The following is a 22856-nucleotide window of genomic DNA, read 5'->3' on the forward strand; positions in this document are numbered from 1 at the left end:
TTAAATACTCTAAATATTTAATATTAATATTCAAAATACACAACTTGTAAGACGAATAATTAGTTTTTTTATAGCTAAAATGTTATTTAATTAAATACATAAAAAATGAGATTTTTCAGGCTATTCTAATTGTGATTCTGTCTTTGAAAATCATCACATTCTTTTGAAAATGTTTTTTTTTTTTTTTTTTTATCATAAGGAGCATCTCAAGCAAGCAGTTAAACTGATAAATAAACATTGATGTATTCGTCAGTGATAAGATCAGATCACAAACAAACTGACACTATTCACATGCTCTCGTGCCACACGTCCATTTTCATGTCCACACAGCCCAGATAAAATGATCAGATATATTAGACAAAACTTTGTCTAGGAAACTCTGTATGTACAGTAGATTGTGTCCTGGCACGGACACATCATCATCATCACACCGTGTATGTTCCTCGTTCTATTTTATGTTGTGGGACATTCTAAAAATAAACAGGGAAGTGGTTACATTTAACTGTAGGGCTCATCATCTCAAACTTAGTGTTGAGTGGGCAGGTGCAGGGACTCAGAAAACACACACCTTGCGCATAAACACAGACTATATAGAGGCTGAGCCACATATATACACACACATCCAGTCATCCCGCCCTTCCTGCAGGACGCCACATAATTACTCCTGTAAGTAAGGTGCTCCAGTTGGCACTAAGGAAAATAATTCCTCCTACTCTTGGATCTCCTAACTCTCTCCTTCACCCTCTTTCCCCTCCCTTTTCGCCTGTTCTATTCTCTCCTATCCTCTCTCTTAGTCTGGGATACTCTTTGGCAAGTAGAGCATGACTCTTCATGCTGTGCATCTGCCACTGATCTGAGACCTGTGAGGAGAGACGTCTCGACACGGCCCCAAAAGGACCACAGACCTGGGATCAGGACTTAAAGCGCATAACTCCAGGCCAGGAGGGGTGAAAACCGGGTGAGGGATAGAGGGAGGAATAGAAAGAGAGAGAACACACTCAACTCAGAGGTAGTATGGAAATGGAGAGGCTGGGGAGAGAAGGATCCAAAGCGAGCGCGGGCCCCAACACTCTCCTGAAAGCCGCACTAGCAGTGTGTGTGTGTGTCTGCATTGCACTACTGATAGCTGTCATCACGGGTGAGTAAACTGCATGCACAATTACCTACTCGCTTTATATTGCACATTACATTTGATAGATAGATAGATAGATAGATAGATAGATAGATAGATAGATAGATAGATAGATAGATAGATAGATAGATAGATAGATATTTGTACTCTAAGGTCAGTTGAACTGTGTTCATACTCTATGTGTGTTTGTGTGTGAGATTATTTTTGGAGTGTATTCTGTTACACACACAGCGTGTCTTTGAAGGCTGTAATTAGCACCGTAAGTATACGAGCTCTGGTTAGAAAACATGTATATGTGACTTTAAAGTTTGGAGGCTAGAAGGCTGTGAGTGTGTATTTTTGTGTCATTTGGGAATGTGGGTGCTTATGTTTAGGAAAAAGTGTATTTTTAAAGGCATAGTTGACCTAAAAATGAAAATTCTGTCATTAAGTCATCCAACCCCAGTTTCCCACATGTATAACTTGTATGGAAGTAATTGTATTTACCTATATAGTAAATTATGTTTTTTCTTACAATTGTGAAATTTTTGTAATTCTGTTTTATGGACCATCTATATATTGCTTCTCAGAATTGTGAGATATTAAAAAGAAAATCTGAATTGTGAGACATCAACTTGCAATTGCAAGAAATAAATCAGAATTTTGTGGAAAAAGAGCTTGATTGACAGGCGATCTGACCAATCATAACACTGGATCCGCTTTCTTGTCTGACAAACAAATCAGACAGCAGAGAGTAGATTCATTTGGTGGACTTAAATTTGACAAATATTGTGTATTGAAGTCTCCGCGGTTGAAATAAAATACGTTCTGTTCATTCGTGTTCATTTTGTGCTTTAAGTAAATATGAAAAGACAATAGGTTCACTTGTGCTGCTTGAACTGAGACGCTACAGTGAACTGTCATGACACTTAAAGAGCCACAAAACAGTGTTATTGCTTTAATTTCTTAAAAAATGATCAAATTTGAAAGCTGAGACCTTGTTTCTAACCAGAAGTAACCTGCTCTGTCTTGTCTGCCGGCTTGTTGTGTTTCCTCTTTGCTCCTCGGTGAATTTTTTACTGTGTAAGAATGTGTAGTGTGAAAGCGGCATGGCTTGTCAGAGATAGCAACAGTAACTAAGGAGGACAGGTTTTTGCAATTCTGGTAAGAAACGTCAGAATTTTAAGTAAAAAAGTCACAAAATCCCTTTTTTATGTGGCTGAAAAAAATTAATTAAATGAGAGATGAAATCAGTATTATATATATATAAACTAATATAGTTTAAACTCCAATAAGCACCATAAAATGCCCTTTACAATTTGTTGAATGACATGAGGGTGAGTAAATGAAGTAAATTGGGTGAGTACATTTTCATATTTGGGTGAACTGTCACTTTAAGAGTGCTGAAGTGATGTGAATGAGTCTCGTGGAACATGAGACATTGTGAATGTACATCTCATGAGGGGCTAAAGGAGAGTGTGTGGATGTATTTTGGTGTACAGTACATAAGCGTTTTCTGGGTGGTGTACAGTTGAGACAGCAAATAAATGATGTTTTTATTGTTCTCTGTTGTTGAGGGCTGCCTGCATATTTGTGGTGAGACAAGAGTGTAATTATGCTCATTTCTGTCTGTGCATATTCCAGTCACACACACGCAGCTGTGTCTGCTGCTTGTGGGGATAATGAGGCTCAGTCCCACGGGGCCGGGTGCTGGATCCTGCTGTGGTCATCTGCTGTCCAGTTGTGGACTGAACCATAAACACAGGCCTTTAAAAGCAATGCTTGTCCACAACATACATGCAGTTTGTGCTCAGTCAAACGCACAGAAACAAATTCACACAGTTCCACTGACCTCTGCATGGAGAGTGTGCGCTGATCAGGTTTCAGTGCACTGAAGCAGATATTGCAAAAATGTATTTCTTATTTTGCTCCATTAATTCAGTTTACTGCAGGGTCTGTGCACACTGTATTTGGACACAATGTTGAATAACAGCATTGTACAACCGGATTTCAGAATTTTCACCATTTTATGACAAATGTGATGATATCATTCACATCCTAATCAGTGAAGGTGAATAAAGGAAATATAAATATAAATAAAGAAAGAAATATAGTTCTTAGAGTTCTTAGGCAAACAAAAATTTAATTAAATTAAATTAAATTAAATTCTGTAAAAATATAAGTACTAAATATATTAAATACAATGATTTTTTAGTGTTAGTGTTATTTTAGTATTACTGTAATACCATTGTATTTTTATATATATATATATATATATATATATATATATATATATATATATATATATATATATATATATATATATATATATATATATATATAAAATTCTGAAAATGGGAAATATAGCTTTTTTGTCAACTAGCTAAAATTAGAATTTTTTAAAATAAATATTTTATTTTATTTCAGTTACCATTTATTTAAATTAAGAAAAATGTTGTTGTTATTGTTATTATTATCATCATGGCTTTGGTTTTAGTTTTAGTGTTAGTTAACAATAATAACCCCAAATTAAACTAGATATATTGAAAGCAGCGCATCTACACAGGGATATAGTTCTTATATGGGGAAAATAATAAAATAAAATAAAATAAAATAAAATAAAATAAAATAAAATAAAATAAAATAAAATAAAATTAAATTAAATTAAATTAAATTAAAATAGTAATACATGTTATTTATATATTAAATATAGTGTTTCTATAATATTTTGTGATTCAATTTAATATAATTTAATGTAATAGTGGATGCATACATACAGCTAAGAAAATGTCATTCAAAAGTAGGTAATTAACTTTTTTTTTTTAAGAAAATTACCTAGTTAGCTGCTTTTTAAGGACATTATATTGTAACATGTTACTTTCCCCCAGCCCTGTTTGTAGTTGTTTGGAATGTGTGTAGTAGAGCAAGCACTGTGTTTTTGTCCTGTGACATCTGAATCTCTCTCTGTGTGTGTGTGCGTGTTTGGCAGTCATTTCAGGCCATAGCTGTCTTGATCGGTCTGCTTGACAGTTTTTTTCTTCTTCTCTGCCTCTGTAGTGACACACAAAGCAAGCAATGATGACATCTGCCTCACCCCATATTGTATCGAAGCAGGTAAACTTATATCATAAAGCCATACAGGTATAGATTCTAGAAAATATCATGTTTACTTTTTTCCAACTTGGGCCAGTAGGCAACCACCTACAGCAGCAATTCCCTAAACTGCACTTACTCACTCTGCTGAACATAATAAGCAGGCATTATCATTCAGAGAAACCTCTGTTCAGCGGGAACACTGTGTTTACTTCTCTCAGATTACTGTAATGCTGAATCTGTGTTTGCTGATGTGTCTTCTCTAGCCGGTTCCATCTTGAGTAAGGTAGATCAGTCAGTAGAACCATGTGAGGATTTCTACAAGTACGCATGTGGAGGCTGGCTCCGGGACAACCCCATTCCAGAAGACTCATCTAGCTATGGGATATACCCATGGCTCAGACAGAATGTAGACCTCAAGCTGAAAGGTGCACGATCCACATGATTCTGACCCAAATAAACCTTCAGTCCAAATAAGGCTGATTTAATATTGAATCTTTGTGCCACAGAGTTGTTAGAGCAGCCCATCGGAGGAGGTGACATAGAGGCAGTGAAGAAGGCCAAAGTCCTCTACATGTCCTGCATGAATGAATGTAAGAACCAAGCTTTTTGCAGTTTCATACACACAGCATTATCTACTTACCTAACTTCCTCGCTCTTTCTCTTATATAAAGTATGTCTTCAAAACCAAAAGTTACAAAACTAGTTCTGTCTTAATTAATTAAATCAATCAATATCAACACTGGAGTAATGGCTGATGAAAACTAAGCTTTGCATTACTGGAATAAATAATATTTGAAAAGCACATTAATATAGAAACCCATTTTTTTTTACTTGCAATAATATTTCCCAATATTTTTATTTTTCCTGTATTTTTAATCAAATAAATACGGCCTTGATGAGCATAAGAAATGTCTTTAAAAACATAATAATCTAACTGATCTCCAACTTTTGAATGACAGTGTATATATACTGTATTATTCTTAATGCTTTTAAACAATAAATGGCATCAGAGAACTGTGAATAAGCAAATATGTTGTTAACTTGTTTTTAATATTATTTGGCAATCTCAAGGGGGAAATTCAATGAAATGTTTTAGAGCTTCAGTTGACTTAAAAGTTTAGGAATCCCTGCTTTACTAATGCAAGCATCCGCCAAGTGAATAAATGTTATTTCTCCATCACTCCCTTCATCCCTCTATCCTGACAGCTGCTCTGGAGATTGTGGATGCAAAACCTCTGCTGAAGAATCTAAAGCAGAAGGAATTCCGCTGGCCGGTGTTAGGTGATGCCTTGGGCTCTTCCTCGCGGTGGGTGGAGTCTCAGTTTAACTTGCTGGAGACACTGGCGCAGATACGCAGTCAGCACGGCAAGTCCGTCCTTATTCGGCTTTATGTCTCTCCTGATGACAAGAACTCAAGCCGGTACATCATCAAGGTGAGACCAGGCTACATGAGTTTGGGTTCAACCAATGGCGTGAGTTTGGGGCGGGGCTACCTGTTTGTCCAAACAATAAAATTGAGGGAAGAATGAAAACTCCACTTCTTTTTTTAGCTGGATCAGGCCTCTTTGTCACTGTCATCCAGAGAAGATTACATCACCAACACAACCGAGGCACAAATGGTACATCGGTACATCTGTCAACCTGTATATCATTACACACAGTCGGCCCTGCTTATTTCCCAGCATTCTCAAACTTTTCTTTTCGTGCCTCTCTGCAGTACCGAGAAGCTCTTTTAAGGTTGATGGTTGATGTTTCTGTCATGCTGGGAGCCAGTGAGCAGGATGCTGAGGCTCAGATGAAACCAGTACTTGACTTTGAAATCAAACTTGCACAGGTGAGCACCAAAACACTGGAGAAACCAAATTCCTTCAAAGCACTGGCATTGAGAAAGAAAACACTGCTGTCAAGGTACTTGATGCTTCAATGGAGTGTGTGCTCTTCTGTAGATTGTGATTCCCTACGAGAACCGCACCAGTGAGAACATGTACAACAAGTACAGCTTGTCCAAACTGCAGCGCACTGTTCCAAATGTAAGTACATTATTATTAATATAAATATATATTAGGTATTATGATATACACACACATTTGCTTGGTAGTAAACAAATATATGAGCCAGTTGAACAAAGATGACGCTGTGTTAATTGCATTAATCATTTTTAAAATTGTTATTTTTTACTTTTTTATCACATAACGATAACTACTGTACAATTCCATTCATTTGACGCTTATGAATACCCCACTGCTGCCTTTTTTAGAAAAAATGCTTCTTTTATGTAGCACTTTGAATCCTGGTTCAATTAGTTATGCATTTGGTATCATCAACTAACAATGACTGTGTGTTCTTTTCTCAAAACTGTTAGTTTTTATCTCACTTTTTTTTACTATAAATTGCAGTTGCAAGTTTTGAACTCATAATTGCAAGTTTACATTTCGCAATTCATTTTTATGTTTGTTTTCACCACTGAATAAATAAAAAATTAGTAACTTTCTATCTCACAATTCAGACATTTTTCTTTAAATTCCAAGTTTATATAATATAATTGCAAGTTATAAATTCATTCACATCTTACAATCCTTTACTTTTATTTTTGCCATAGAATTAAAAAAGATAATTGTGTCTTTTTCCTCACACAGTTCTAACTTTTTATTTCTCATGATTCTGACTCTGTGAGTTAATTTCTTGCAGTTCTTCTGAGTTAATATCTCACAATTGTGATTGGTTTTTATCAAGCATAATTTTGAGTATATTCAGACAGAACTAGTTTAATGGTAATTCCTTTTTTTTTCACAAAATTGTGCGGGAAAAACAGTAGAATCGTAAGAAATAAACTCATAATTACAAGAAAAAAGTTTTAATTATGACTATATATTGCAATTGCACGTTTTAAAGTCATAATTGTGACTTTACATCTTGCAATCATGTTTTTCTGTTTGTATGTTTTCACCACAGAATAAATAAAAAAGGGTTATTGTTAACTTTTTATCTCACAATTCAGACTTTTTTCTTTAAATCCCAAGTTTATATCTTACGATTACAAGTTGTAAACTCATTTAAATCTTACAATTAACCAAAATGTCAGAATTGTGAATTATAAACTCATAAATGCAGGAAAAGACAGGAATGTATATATAAAGTTGCAATTACCTATTTATTTATATTTTTTTTTTTTCAAGTCTGTGGCGGAAACAAGCATCCATACAAAACATAGCTATTGTTTAGTGATATTTCTATCTATTTATTTCATTTCAAGTTTTTTTTTTTTCTTTTGCAGTTTAACTGGCTGGATTTTGTCAAAGCGGTGATTGACACTGAGCTGTACCCAGATCTGAAAATCTCCTCTTCAGAGCAGGTGATCGTACGTGCCCCACAATACTTTAAAGACCTCTTCAAACTCATCAACGCCACAGAAACCAGGTATCCAGACAGCTTTTAAAAATATGAAAACCTCATTAAAACCTACATCACAGCCCTGAGGCTCTGCCTCTGTGGGTCTGGACACTGTCACTTGTGTGATCACTGTGCGTGCTGTTTATATGTCCTTTCTGTTTATTACCTGTTCTGCTCAATAACAGAGTCAGGATTACTCTGTAATTCATCTGCTCCAATTTTTTTTCCACCCTCGCCCCAGGACAGTTGCCAATTACGTCATATGGAGATCAGTTTTTTCCAGAATCACTACCTTGAGTCGACGCTTTCTCTATAGATACCTGGACTTTGCTCGGGTTAGTGGACAACATCCTCAATGTAACTCTCCAAAAATAGATTTGCTGTGGTTTACAATATTAAATATCCGTCTCTTCTCAGGTTACCACAGGGACCACCTCTCTGACCCCTCGTTGGGACAAGTGTGTGAATTATGTAGAAAACACACTCATCTATGCCACCGGTAGGCTCTTTGTCGATAAGCATTTCCAAGAGGACAAGAAACACATGGTATGACTTATAATAGGCAAAACTATTCACACACAGACACACACACACAAACATATATATATAGTGCTTTTAAATGATTAATCGTGATTAATCGCATCCAAAATAAACATATTTTGTTTACATAATAAATGTGTGTGTACTGTGTTTATTTATTATGTACGTACAAATACATACACTTACAATATATATTTTGAAAATGTTTACATATATTTACATGCATATATTTATATAATTTATAATATATATATATATATATATATATATATATATAAACATAGCATATTTTTCTTAAATATATACATGCATGTGTGTGTATTTATAAATACATAATAAATAAACACAGTACACACACATTTATTGTCTAAACAAAAACTTTTACTGCAAGCTTTGCCATGCAGTTATAAATAACATGTTTATATATGTATTAAAATAGAAAAGTCATATTAATATTGCACAATATTTCTATTTTTGCTGATGCTTATTTGCCTGCAGTAAGAGGAATAAATAACATTAACATATGCTACTGTTCAAAAGGGCTGCATTTAGTAGATTAAAAAATATTATGAAACATTATTACAATTTAAAATAATTGTTTCCATTTTAATCTGTTTTTTAAAAAAGAAATGTATTCCTTTAATGGCAAAGCTGATTTTTCAGCAACCACTGCTCTAGGATTCGGTGTGATTGATTTAATTTCTGTCCCCATCTGGTGGATCTAATCCTGAATAACACTCATAAACCGTTGGATCTCATTTTACTATAAAACAGATAAACATGCTATTGAATGCTCCTCTGATGATTGTCTTTCAACATTTATGAAGATGGAGGAACTGATAAATGGTATCCGTTGGGCATTTATTGACATGCTTGAGAAGGAGAATGACTGGATGGATAAAGAAACAAAGAGAAAAGCAACAGAAAAGGTGTTTTCCAGTGTATTTGTGACAGCTATGAATACACAGCATCAATGAAAGTGTTCTTTTTCACATCATTACTGTCAATATTTCATGTTAGGCTCATGCAGTCTTGGCGAAAGTGGGTTACCCAGACTTCATCTTAAACGACACGTATATTAATGAGGACCTCAAACAAGTATGTTTGCAAGCTTTCCAGATTTAGATCATCTTATTGATTTTGTTATTCAGTTGAACTGTTTTGTGTTTGGCAGACATCAGTGCAACTCAAAGTCATTACGGTTTTATGTTTATGCACAGTTGGTGTTCAGAGAGACAGATTACTTTGGGAACGTCATGCAGACCCTGAAGTTCATAGCTCAGTCTGACATCGGCTGGCTGAGGAAAACAGTCCCACGCACAGAGTAAGATGTCAGCATTTTCAAAGCCTGTTCAAATGAGATGAATCTGCCTTTGAACATGATGAAACATCACTTTTTTCCCCTCAGGTGGTTCACCAACCCAACAACAGTAAATGCGTTTTACAGCTCGTCTACTAATCAGATCAGTGAGTAATGATTTTCAGTTCATAAATAAATAAAGAGCTCTATTGAATACTTGGTTTTAATTGGTCAATCACAGTGGTTGTAATATTTTCCTATTTTTCTATAAAAATATATATACATATATAGACTTTTGTCTTAAAAAATATTAAGACTTGAAAGAAATGTAAACTTTTATTTAGCAAGGATGCAATAAATTTATTATTATTTAAATTATTAAAAAATAGATTAAGACGCACAACTGTTTTCAACATTGATAATAATAATAAGAAGTAATGCTACTTGAGCACCGATTAGCATATTAGAATAATTTCTGAAAATTAATCTTTGCCATCACAGGAATGAATTACATTTTAAAATATATGAAAATATAGTATACAGAAAACTGTGATTTTTTTTAATTGTAAAAATATATATCACAATATCACTTTTTTTATTCTATTTTTGACCTAAATGTAGCCTTGGTGGTCATAAAATACTTGAATACATTAATGTGGGTGTATATTTTACTACACAATTTGGTGTTCATATCAGCCTCAGTAACAACATTTTGCCTTTAAAAGTGCATTACTAATAATGATAAACAATATCCAGTATAATATGAGTTATAAAAAGCATTTCTGGTTTGGTATCCATCAGGTGTAATAGTAGTACGTTCTCTGTGTTAGATGTTGGATGTGTTTAGATATACCTGATCCCAATCTTCATTTATCTGGTGGCTAATTAAACTGTCTTCTTCTACCCAGGATTCCCTGCGGGAGAACTTCAGAAGCCATTTTTCTGGGGACTTGACTACCCTCGGTGAGACATAGTCACTCTTTTGATTTATGTTTCATAGTATGCTTGAGATTATGTGGATTTCTAGGAAAAATAATTCATAAAATGTGAAAAATGTGTCAGATCCTTGAGCTATGGAGCCATCGGAGTAATTGTGGGGCATGAACTGACCCATGGCTTTGATAACAATGGTGAGGCCATTTGATTTATTATGAGTCTCAACATGTGCTGCCATGATGACAGCTGATTCTTAAGGACATCTGTGTTCATCTAGGCAGAAAATATGACAAAGATGGGAACCTGGACCAGTGGTGGAGCAACTCCTCAATCACCCGCTTCACTGAAAAGACACAATGCATGATTGACCAGTACAACAGTTACAACTGGAAAGAGGCGGGGCTAAATGTACAGTAGGCACCAGCCTTTTTAATGCATTCCTGTTTGAACGTGTCATCAAAATGAAGCAGAGCTTCCAATCTAATACTTAATACCCACAATCCCTTCTCAAGGTCAAGGGGAAAAGGACTCTGGCAGAGAACATTGCTGACAACGGAGGGATAAGAGAATCTTTCAGGGTATTACAGCATTTTCCACTATAATTATCCTAAAGTGACCTGAATCTGATGTACCGTCGACTCAGTAAGTCTCATTCCAAAGTCTGATGGATCAAAAAAGGGAAATTTGGAGAGTTGGTTAAAATTTGTTGTTGATTTGTGTACACAGCATTCAGTCTGATAACTGGATCAACTGATTCATATAAAAATGTGACTCAAAACTATGATTCATTCACAAACTGTACATTGGTATCTTATTCATTTCATCATATTTGAATGGTTTTTCTTCTTTTTTTGAAGCTTGAAAGCACAGTTTTAAGTGGCCAGCAAAAAATATCAGTTCCTCAGTTTGTGTTTCATAGATGAAAGAAAATGTGGAATGAAAATGTTTTTTTGTTTTTTGTTTTTTTTTTGCAATTCCTTTAATAGTGTGTCTGCTTTGGTGTATATATTTATGTACATGTGAACTTGTCTGCAGGCCTATAGGAGATGGATTGAAAAAGAGAGAGCAGGAGTCGAGGAGCCTCTCCTGCCTGGTGTGGGTCTGACCAACAACCAACTGTTCTTCCTCAGTTATGCTCATGTCAGTATTCTGCATTTCGCACATAAATATTTAGGCTAAAATGTCAGATGTAACAAACATAATATTTTATTCTTAAAAATTTGAATTTGTTGAAAAACTATAATAATGTGGCTTACTATATTATAAGTAATATGGCTTTTTTCATTTTATTTTTTGTGTGTATCAGTAGCATGCAAGATTAGAATAAACATTTTATGACATGGTAGTTTTAGTACACACTCAAAAGTATGCACTTTCTGATAACTATCAAAGTGAATACTTCAAATAAATTACTTGCAAATGTACTTTAGACAAAACAGTCCAGGTTAATATGGTAAGAAGTTTAACTCATAAGTATGACAATACTTCCGAAGTTAATTGATTCCATTAAAAATTGCTTTAAAAAGTTTTATCAAATCAGATATGCAAATTATGCATTATCCAATTAAATAAGCACTCATTTGCAGAATTTTTACACTTTATAATGCCAGGTTCAAAAATCTTGTTTCAATATTTTTTAGGAGATTTTCATTTATTACTACATTAATCAGAAAATACTGAAAACAGCCAGGAAAAAAAATGTTTTTCATTATGTTGTAGGAATGCAATTTTGTAGAATCAGGCAAATGATTTATTAACAAACACTTTGTTAAAACCTACAGAATGTAGAATATAAAACAAAAGTGGAATGTGTCTAAGTGCTATTGAACTGATGTTTTAAGAAAATGGCTTTTAAAGATATATATTGGAACTGAAATCTACAAAAGCAAATAGAGCACAGTAAGTCTAATAAAATAAATACTTAAAATCGTTTTTAGAAATTTTCTTTGTACTTGTCTGAAACGTCATATTACGAAAAGCCAAATACCAACGATCTAAAAACTGACCAGTGCATGAAAACCAATTGGTTTTTCCTTAAGTGTCTTGCTTTAAATGGGACTCCATTGATTTGTTGTGCATATGTTGTAATTTTTAGGTTCGCTGTAATGCCTACAGACCAGAAGCAGCACGTGATCAGATTCAGAGTGGAGCTCACAGCCCTCCTAAATATAGGTATGATGCATTAATATCATTTACATCTATACTGCACCCCTTATCCTTCAATGTCACTCACTTTACTCTTGTTACTATGATGAAGGGTTATCGGGGCGATGAGCAACTATGAAGAGTTCCGTAAAGCGTTTAACTGCCCTGAATCTTCAGTCATGAACAGGGGAGCGGAGTCCTGTCGAGTGTGGTAATGAAAAAGAGGACCTTGTGAAGATTTCAATCACAGCACAACCCAAACCTCCTTATTTTGTCCCGTTCACTGGTTTCTTAAAGAGAACCAGCGGTTACTAACACTGAACCCTAGGGCCGTGCTGACCACTGAGCGCCTGGCCCTCCTTCAGCCACTGGAACACTGTCGAAAATACGTACAGTGCCTAAAACCTGAGCGCTTTCAGCCAGATCTGCGTTTTACTGTCTGACCTCAATTAATATGTGCAAATGCCATACGGACCATCAAAATTCCCTTGAGGCCTTCCTTTGGTTCATCACTGTTTTTTTTTTTTTTTTTCACAAACAAATTAGGTGGCACTGTTGCTTTAAGAGTGTTATAAATTATTATTCTCATTTTCAATGTTGTTGATAACAGTTAACATTGTCTGACGTTTTACTTTATTGAAAACACAAGTAAATAATTATTGTTTTCCTGAGGTTTTCAAATTGTTCTTGTGGTTTTGTTTTGGTTTTCTTCTTTGTAGAAAAAAACAGTCTATTTTGGTGTATTTTACATGGTAAAGTCCTGAACAGATAAAACAGATCTTTGCTTTAGTATTGGTAAGAAAACTTACTCAAGATTAAGTGGTAAGATTACTGGTAAGAATAAATTATAATTTATTGTTAAATTTTGATTAAAATTAAAATAGTAATTTAATTAAGGTAAAAAAATACCATTATAGTCATTAAAAATGCAATCTAATACATGCATTTATATAAAAAAGACAAGGTGAATTTTTATTTCATGTTTAAAGCTGAAATAGTTTATGCAAATAGAAATATTTTTTATAGACGCCATTTCCTGTCTGTTAAAATATATATTTATTCATCCATTTGGCCATGTAATAAGCAGCATAATATACATTCAGCCAGTCATTATACTGTAGCAGAATAAAAACAGACAGGGCGATCAGGTCAAATATCCTTTGTCTCTACATATTTTGCTGGGATAAGAGATTTAGTAATTTAATAAAAAAGATTAATATATCTGCAACAACGTTTAATGTTTAAAGTTAAAATGACTTGATTGATTTATTTCATAAAAACATGCCGCATTTTGTCTTAAAAGATGTTAATTGAAGGACTGGAGTCGTGTGGACAATTGCAAAGTTTTTATCAGCTAATCCTGACAGCACCCATTCACTTCACAGGATCCACTGGTGAGCAAGTGATGTAATACTACATTTCTCCAAATCGGTTTTGATGAAGCACCAAATTCATCAACATTTTTGATGGCCTGAGTTTGAGTAAGTTTTCAGCAAACAGCAATTTTTGGGTGAATTGTTCCTTTAAGGGTGTAGGGAATGAAAAAAAAAGCAAATGTCTTTTTTTTTTCATGTGACCAATTAGGAAACAAGTATCTAATCAAGCACAGGAAGAAATTGGATGAATGAAAAATGGAATCAGCCATGTTGGATATAAACTCAGAACATGAATTAAGCGCACACACATACACACACTGCAGTAGTCCAATAATGCAGATAGGATGTGAATCAAAATCAATTGCTTTGACCTCCATTTACGCAGAAATAACAGAAGAAGTCTCGTGGGGACAAAACGGTGGAACACGGAATTTCATTGATTGGAGTGCTAAAAAGGAAAGGTCCAAAAATAGCCCAGAGCTCCTGAGGAGATGCATCCGTCAGTCTGTGTGTAGTAGTGTTTGCTGTCATTCTGAGGAGCTGGGAGAAAGAGAGCCACACAGTTTAATGGGTTCAAATGTCCAGGGGGCCAAATCTTCATTCTGCCCGGAGGAAACTGGAGATGAAAGAGAGAGAGAAAGCTGGAGGTGGCGAGAATGAGTTTTGTAGAACAATGCCAGAGGCAGCCAGTTCATCCACTGAAGCATAAGGCTTGTGAATGTGAGAGCACAACTGTGCCCTGCAGTGTCACATGCTATACTTCATCTAAAATGATCTTAAACAACATAAATATATATATATATATTTGTGTATTTTTTTATTATTTCAGTTAGTTTCAATAAATGGGTTCAGTAACATACTCAATGCATAGCATACACATATATATACTGTACATGTATGTTATGCATTGAGTATGTTACTGAACCCATTTATTGAAACTAACTAAAATAATAAAAAATACACAAAATATAATACATTAAATAAAAAATAATTACTGTTTTCCTGAGGTATGTATGTATATATATATATATATATATATATATATATATATAATATTAATTAATATTTGAATATTAGGGGTGTAACGATACGCGTATTCGTATTGAACCGTTCGGTACGACGCTTTCGGTTCGGTACGCGGTACGCATTATGTATACCGAACGGTTCGTTGGAGTAATTAATTATATTTGAAAAAAAAAAAAAAAAGAGAGAGAGAGAAATATAATGATATGCGTTCAACAAGGTAGCCCAATAACCCAAACAACGTAACAGGCAACGCCCCTGACACTCCCGAAGAAGAAAAAAACACCATCTTAAATGTTTATGTTAGGCTACTCAGCAGGCGCTCGCTCACTCAGTACGCGCTGAAGGCTCGTTGCAAAATAGCCAATGCGTTTAACAGACTAGAAATGAGAAGATCCTCCAATAACCAACAGGTCTGGTGTTTGGGTGCACTTTGGATTCCCTTTAAGCTATAATGGTGATGGCAAGAGAGTGGTTTCCTTTCCAAAGCGCTCGGGCAGAAGCGCTCATGAGGCGTCTGTCTTTGCTAAGCAACAATGACGTGCTCTCTCCATGAGACGCGGAAATTTCAGCGAAGGATAAATGGATTTGCAGCTCTAAAAATCGCTTGCAGTAGCTCTGCTACTAAATTTATTTCAAAATTGCAATCCATATACAACTATGATCAGCTGATCCTTCATCTTGGCTGAGCTCTCAACCTTGTTACGGGAAAGGATGAAGCTGATTGGTTGGTTCTTGTCACATGACCCGCGGTGCGCTTGCGGCATTCTGAAAAGTTGAGATGTTTTTACATTTTGCTGTATCTAAAACGTATCGAACCGAACCGAACCGAACCGTGACATCAGTGTATCGTATCGAACCGAACCGTGAATTTTGTGAACCGTTACACCCCTATTGAATATACATATACATGTATTTAATATAATTAAATGAATATACATTATATAAATTGTAATATATATATATATATATATATATATATATATATATATATATATATATATATATATAAATTTATTTAAAAATTATTATTATTAAATAATAAAGTGTGTATACACACACACACACATATATATATATATATATATATATATATATATATATATATATATATATACATACATAGATAGATAGATAGATAGATAGATAGATAGATAGATAGATACAAATATATATATATTCATACAAATATAAATGAATACAGGAAGAGTATTTATTTATTTATTTATTCATTTATTTATTTATTTATAGAAATCGCTAGTAAATTTCACAATTAATTTCAAAGAAACAGCGAGCAACATGAATAAAAAATGAAATTTCGAAGTCCCATTATCCAATATTTTAAAATTGTTTTATAGAAGAGAAATCGCATACACAAGGCTCCTCAGATGATTCACAGCTCAAAAATCTGTTAGTCAAAAACAAAGGCAGCACTTCAATGAACAGTTTCCTTCGCTTCTCTTGGTCTCTCTATCTCTCGCTCTCCCTCTCACTCAGGCTGTCTTTGAGACAAGGACAATAACATAATTATGTGCATTTATGTATAGGCTACTGTTCCCATGGTAATACAGTGCCCTATGAGTGCACCGGAACCTGAAGAGTTTGTAGAGGGGTCTGCACTGTCTGTGAGAGAGCAAGAACATAATGACATCAACAGGGCATGCAGCATACCCATCACATTCTCTCCCCATAATGCACTACAACTGATGGCTTGAGCTAATGAGGACGCGGGACTATCTCAGAGCTAAAAGAGCAATAATCAATCCAGTGGTTAATAGGCCCATCAATCTTTAAAAGATCACACCCATAGTGAATTAAAAGCCGATTTCATTAACTTATCCTTTGTCTTTGAGTACTACAATCGCTATTGCAGATATTGTAGGAAATTACAGTACTAGATTTTTGTCTGCGAGAGAGATATAGTACATAAAGAGAAAGTTAAAACACGTGTTTTTCATAAGCTGTCCACTAGAGGGAGTTTTAAGCATGTTTGTGCGTTTACAGGCCTGTATTTTCTGTCTTGCACCCTATTTGTATGTTTGCATCTTTAAACAGACACTTTGGATGTTGCAATGCTTGGCAGGTAGTTTATACAATAAAAATAGCTATGCTTTTTGCAGATCTTACCTGTTGAGGTAAGATAGGTTCACTTTGGTCTGTTCTCTGGAGTTTAATTACGTTGGGCTTGAGTGGCATCCTGATAGCCCTGAGCTGCACACAGAGATAGAAACATGGGTACTAAGAGCTTTTTGAAAGCATTATACACAGCTGGATGAACATCGAGTGTACAGAACTTTTTAAACACCCAGACCTGAGCATACACTGTCTGTTTACTCAATCACTACAGTATATGCGAATAAACTCCATCTATCTATTTATCTATGTTTACTGCAACAATTTTTGAGTCATTGAATCTCATCAAAATAGGTGTTGCCTGAATAACAAACTGCATTTTGAAATGTGCTTCCAGGTGACATTTAAGTGGCAGAGAATTGACATTATCCTTCCCAGGTGGTCCAGGTTATGAACCGCAGAACAGCAGGAACTCAAGCCAGAGAACATGACAGGAGGAACATTTAGGTCAGACAGTTTATCTTCCCACAGTTTTGTACACATTATGTTTTCCATCCATGCCCAGTAGAGTGTAGAAGATAGATTCGCCGTTAATATTCTATCAAGTATGGAAGAGCTAAGCTGGGACCTCACCGTTAAGAGGTCAGGTTGCCAGATTCTCCTCAAGGGCTTATCCAAAATAAATACACTTGAAAATACGCTGAAAGCGGAACGGCCAAGAAATGGAAGAATTATTTATAGATGTATATGGCGAAAATGCAGCAAGAGTTGAGCCAAGGGAATGCAGGAGCCAGTCATATTTTGTGAGCAATTCCTTGTAGAAAACATGACTAGATGCATCTTTATCACAACAAAACTCCTTATCAATAATGCAGGTATCAGTATGAGCAAAAGATGAGAAAGTTCACAATGAAGGAAAATATCTGTAATTTAAGACCACCTTCTATTGTGGAGATCTGATTCTTATCTGTGTCCTTGAGAAACGAGAACATGAAATCTTGCTGAAAATCACCAGCTTTTTAGTGTGACCGTGAAGTAACGTTCCACGTGTCTGTTGGTGGTGGTAATGACAGAGAATGGACTCAGAGGCGGGAATGATTACGGGGGTAATCAGAGTAACAGGCACATGAGCTGTCAGGTGGGAACGAATGTGAGTGATCTCAAGTATGATTTATGAGCGGCAATCCAGGAGAGCTAAATTATTGCCTCCGCCTCTCATAAAAAAATACCATCTGGAGTGGAACATGCTGACACACTTAAATCATATTCGATCGGCCTAGGTGGTAATGATATGTATGGACATATGCTCCTCTATATGAATATTATGGTTTATGGTGTTTTTTGGCAGGCAGAAGGATTTGTTCAAGAGTCAATGACACGATGGTCATTTTTTATCTTTTGATTTATTCACAAATGCAGTTTATACACATAATGACTTGAATACATCTCCCTGATGTGCATGTGTTTAATAAAATAAAATAAAACATTTTAAATTCTAAAACATTTTTTATATGAAGTTATTGGAATTGATTTAATAGAATTCTTCTCTGAAGTATTCTAAGATGCATAATCAATGACAAATAAAGGCGTCTGTCTTTTAAATGCAAATAAAGAAAATTTACAAAAAACTATTTAAAACACGTAAAAGTACAAATTAAATTTATTTTCAAATTGTTTTGCAAAACATTTCTAAAATATGTTGCAAAAATACATGTCACACTTAACAATATTTCTCCAAAAATTACCTTGAAAAGATGCATTATTATTTTTAGTTTTTACTTTTGTGTTTAATATACTATATATATATATATATATATATATATATATATATATATATATACACACATTTTGTTTACATGTAAATTAAATACAAGTATATATATATAAAACTTCTCTATCTAATGTGATCTAAGAAAAAGTTTTGCAAGCTAAAACAAAAGCACTAAAATATAATTTCTCCATCCATCCATCTTTTCTTTTTTTTCTTTTTTTTGCCACAACCATGTTATCTTAGGGAGTAAAATCAAAAATGAATTAAAAAACTGACTTTTAAAAGATCCTTATGTTGTCATTGACCAATTTGTAGCCGAAACTGGTTAGATGAGGCTATTTAGTTACATTAAAGTTACATCAGTTCACCATGAAAACAAAAGGAAGTCAGTCTATGAATAGGACTGGCAATATCATGTGCAACAATGAGATGCTGATGCTGACATTTACACACATCTCTTCTGCTGAATTCACTTCTCTTTCTCTCACTTCAGATTTGAGAAGTGTGCCATCGTAAGTCAGCAGGATAACTTGGATCAGTCATTGACAAGAACATCGCCTCAGGGTCTGACGGACTGAACCGTCCCACATTCGTCAGCCTTTCTGACTTCACTACTTTTACAAGCTGAAAGGCACAGATGATTCATATTTCTTTAAAAACCTGCTCTAATCACCTGCTCTCACAGAATATAAATCCAAGCCACTACGCCCTCAGCAAGACATCCTTCCCTGCCGAGCGTTCACAAGCTGCGACACCATTCGTGCCTCTGAAAACAGAAAGTACATTTCTAAAAGGGTTGTAGTAGCTCTGGCCTTGAGGCGAAATAAAAGTAGAATGGGGAAGGAAAGCATGGGACTCAGTGTCTAACTAGATCAGACCTTTTTTTTTAAAAAGGTTCTTATCTATCATGGTTTTGCAGCTAAAAGCACTCCACCCTTCCTCTGCCGTTTCCACTGAAGAGACACCGAGAAGCTGAGAGAGGTAGATAAATGAGGTGAAAATAAGAAAAAGGGAGAACAGGTAACAGAAAGGCAGAGAAATAGATTAGGAGAGAAAGGTAAATGGTTTCTTCAACTGCAGGCAATTTCATGTCCTAAGGGTTGATTTGTGTCAAAACTTCAGCTTGATTCTTTTTGCTATAAAACGTCTGGGGTTACGTATGTAACCCTGGTTCCTCGAAGGAACGAGACGCTGCGTCGAGAACGTTTGGGGAACGCGTCCAGCGTGACGTCTCTGAATAACATGTATAATCAGTCCAAAGGAAGGGCGAGACGTCATAGGCGGGTGACGTCAGAGACCAGGAAGCATAAAAGCATGAGCGGCGAAGCCGGATATCAGCCTCAAAGGATGAAGCAAGCGCCAGCCAGAGATGCCGGAAGTGTGGCACTGCGACGCAGCGTCTCGTTCCTTCGAGGAACCAGGGTTACATACGTAACCCCAGACGTTCCTCTTCAGGAACTCGAGCTGCGTCGAGAACGTTTGGGGAACGAGAATGCCCACGCCGCCAGACTTTCCAATCTCTGCCTAGTGTGGAAGAGCACAGCTAAAGCAAGAGAAGGAGAGGAGCCTGAAAGAAATCGGGGACATCCCGTCCAATGCCAAACTTTAGAAGGAAGTGAGTCTTGACCCCCAGGACAGGGGAGATCAGAGGACTCGAGGCTTAGGACAGCATCCTGATCACCGCTTAGCATAAGCTTCTTCTGGCCGGAGGCCTCAGCCTCAGCGCACCATGGAGGAAACATGTAACCAGAGGGTTTCTGCTCACTGACTGGCCACCGAGAGGGGCGTGGTAGGCCACCATGGCCGCCACGTAGACCTTCAGGGTGGAGTGGGTCAACCCTGCGGAGAGCCTGCAGGAACTCCAGCACTGTACCATCCGGGCAGTTAACTGGGTCGAGCTGGCGGTCTCCGCACCAAGAAGTGAAAAGCTTCCACTTCAAGGCATACAGTTTCCTCATTGAGGGAGCTCTGGATTGGAGAACGGTCTTACAACCTCGGTTGAAAGACCGGAAGCTAAGAGTTGTGCCTCCTCAGAGACAACACCCTACAGCCTCTAAGCTCCATGCGGGGGCGCACCCTCCGCCTGCGAGAGGAGATCTCTCCTGACGGGAACCTCCCATGGAGTGCCGTCAAAAAGAGAAATCAGGCCCAGGAACCATACCCGGCCCGTCCAGAACGGGGCTACTAACAGCAGCTGGACTCCGTCCCGGCGCACTCTCTCCAGAACTCCTGAGAGCAGAGCAATCGGGGGAAAAATGTACAGAAGAAGCCTTGGCCATGTCTGTACCATGGCATCCAGCCCCAGTGGAGCTGGATGAGTCAGAGGAAGCCAGAGGGGACAGTGCGATGTCTCTCGCGTCGCAAACAGATCCACCCGAGTCTGGCCAACATCTCCAACTCTGCTTCATCACCTCAGTGTGAAGCCGCCATTCCCCGGGCCTCAGCCCCTGCCTCAACAGGATGTCTGCTCCCATATTAAGATGCCCAGGAATGTGAACTGCTCTGAGCGAGAGGAATTCATCCTGGGCCCACACAAGGATCTGGTACACTAGTTGTATAAACGGCGTGAGCGCAGACCTCCTTGATGGTTGATGTAAGAGACCACCGCTGTGTTGTCGGTGCGCACCAACACATGGTGACCTCTTAGGTCTGGGAGAAAATAACGAAGTGCACAAAGCACGGCCAGCATCTCCAGGCAGTTGATGTGCCATGTCAGATGGCGACCACTCCACAGACCACGGGCAGGGTGGCCACTCATGACCGCACCCCAGCCGGTGAGGGAAGCATCCGCCGCTAGCATACCGCGGCGACAAGGAGCTCCCAGCACCGGGCCCTGGGACAAGAACCAAGGCTTCCTCCACATATCCAAGGCACGTAGGCAGCGCCGCGTGACCTTTAGCATGCAAAGTGGATTTCCCCTCAGGGAGAACCCCTTGGTCTTGAGCCACCACTGTAGGGGTCTCATGTACAGCAGGCCAATAGTATTCACGTTGGACGCAGCTGCCATCCGACCCAGCAATCTCCGTGACTGCTTGACAGTGAGTGACCAGCCTTCTCTCACTCTCGCGACTGCAGTGAGGATCGACTCGATCCGAGCAGGTGACATACGTGCCTGCATCGTGGTCGAATCCCACACCATGCCCAGATAAGTGGTTCTCTGAACTGGAGAAAGCACACTTTTCTTAGCGTTAAGTCTTAACCCCAGCTCTTTCATGTGAGCGAGAACAACACCAAATAAGACTCACAAACGGATAGCGACTGACACACACACAGAGCGCTTGCTGAAGACACAATGTTGATATCCGGCTTCGCCGCTCATTCTTTCATGCTTCCTGGTCTCTGACGTCACCCGCCTATGACGTCTCGCCCTTCCTTTGGACTGATTATACATGTTATTCAGAGACGTCACGCTGGACGCGTTCCCCAAACGTTCTCGACGCAGCTCGAGTTCCTGAAGAGGAACTGTCTTGGAATATATATATATATATATATATATATATATATATATATATATATATATATATATATATATATATATATATATATATATATTACAATGACTTCATAAATTTCTTTTTGCTACTTTTGAAATGCCTTTTTGTTCTTTGCTCATGCATTTTTTTTGCTCTCCCAGACTTTCAATCTTAAACTATAAAATATAAAATATTTTGTCACATTATATTATATTATATTATATTATATTATATTATATTATATTATATTATATTATATTATATTATATTATATTATATTATATTATATTATACATTACTCATTTACCATTTAAACAACAGAGCCAGTGAAGGGCTTAAAAAAAACAAAAAAAAAAAACAAATATAACTATATATATATATATATATATATATATATATATATATATATATATATATATATATATATATATATATATATATATATATATATATATAAAATCCTATCTACAGTGTGAATCTCAGCAAGGCATAGAAGTTAGACATTTTACTCAAAACTGTTTTTAAATGTAATTTCTCACAAAATGCTATTGAACACAAAACATCATTTGAGTTGTAGAAATGACACTGGGGTGGAAAACTTTACCTTTGGGGGAAGAAATAT

The 22856-nt window shown here is 36.5% G+C and overlaps 1 protein-coding gene across 2 annotated transcripts; it reads left to right on the forward strand.

Moving 5' to 3' along the window:
• The first annotated feature begins 523 nt into the window (after positions 1-523).
• LOC128012814 (phosphate-regulating neutral endopeptidase PHEX-like) lies at positions 524-13190 on the forward strand. Of its 2 annotated transcripts, XM_052595359.1 has the most exons (23): positions 525-666; positions 795-1138; positions 4169-4225; positions 4471-4632; positions 4714-4797; positions 5414-5640; positions 5758-5826; positions 5925-6041; positions 6154-6237; positions 7482-7624; positions 7839-7932; positions 8015-8143; positions 8965-9066; positions 9158-9235; positions 9358-9461; positions 9546-9604; positions 10346-10400; positions 10500-10567; positions 10651-10781; positions 10886-10951; positions 11409-11513; positions 12469-12545; positions 12631-13190. In XM_052595359.1, the coding sequence occupies exons 2-23, from the start codon at positions 1015-1017 to the stop codon at positions 12731-12733; spliced, it is 2238 nt and encodes a 745-aa protein (XP_052451319.1). In that variant the 5' UTR covers positions 525-666; positions 795-1014; the 3' UTR covers positions 12734-13190. The 2 variants fall into 2 exon arrangements, 1 of the variants encoding a protein (XP_052451319.1); XR_008183189.1 differs by lacking the exon at positions 12631-13190 and having other exon boundaries at positions 524-666; positions 10651-10786; positions 12469-12512.
• Positions 13191-22856: the final 9666 nt, after the last annotated feature.

The sequence above is a fragment of the Carassius gibelio genome, chromosome B24 (genome assembly GCF_023724105.1).
Source record: "Carassius gibelio isolate Cgi1373 ecotype wild population from Czech Republic chromosome B24, carGib1.2-hapl.c, whole genome shotgun sequence".
Lineage (NCBI taxonomy): Eukaryota > Metazoa > Chordata > Actinopteri > Cypriniformes > Cyprinidae > Carassius > Carassius gibelio.

What these genes read in the sequence shown, in the direction of transcription:
- LOC128012814 (XM_052595359.1), top strand. Translation starts at nt 1,015, where the DNA reads ATGGAAATGGAGAGGCTGGGGAGAGAAGGATCCAAAGCGAGCGCGGGC. An exon ending in ACTGATAGCTGTCATCACGG is followed by an intron (nt 1,139 to 4,168) that starts GTGAGTAAACTG and finishes CTGCCTCTGTAG; the next exon opens with TGACACACAAAGCAAGCAAT. An exon ending in CATGTCCTGCATGAATGAAT is followed by an intron (nt 4,798 to 5,413) that starts GTAAGAACCAAG and finishes CTATCCTGACAG; the next exon opens with CTGCTCTGGAGATTGTGGAT.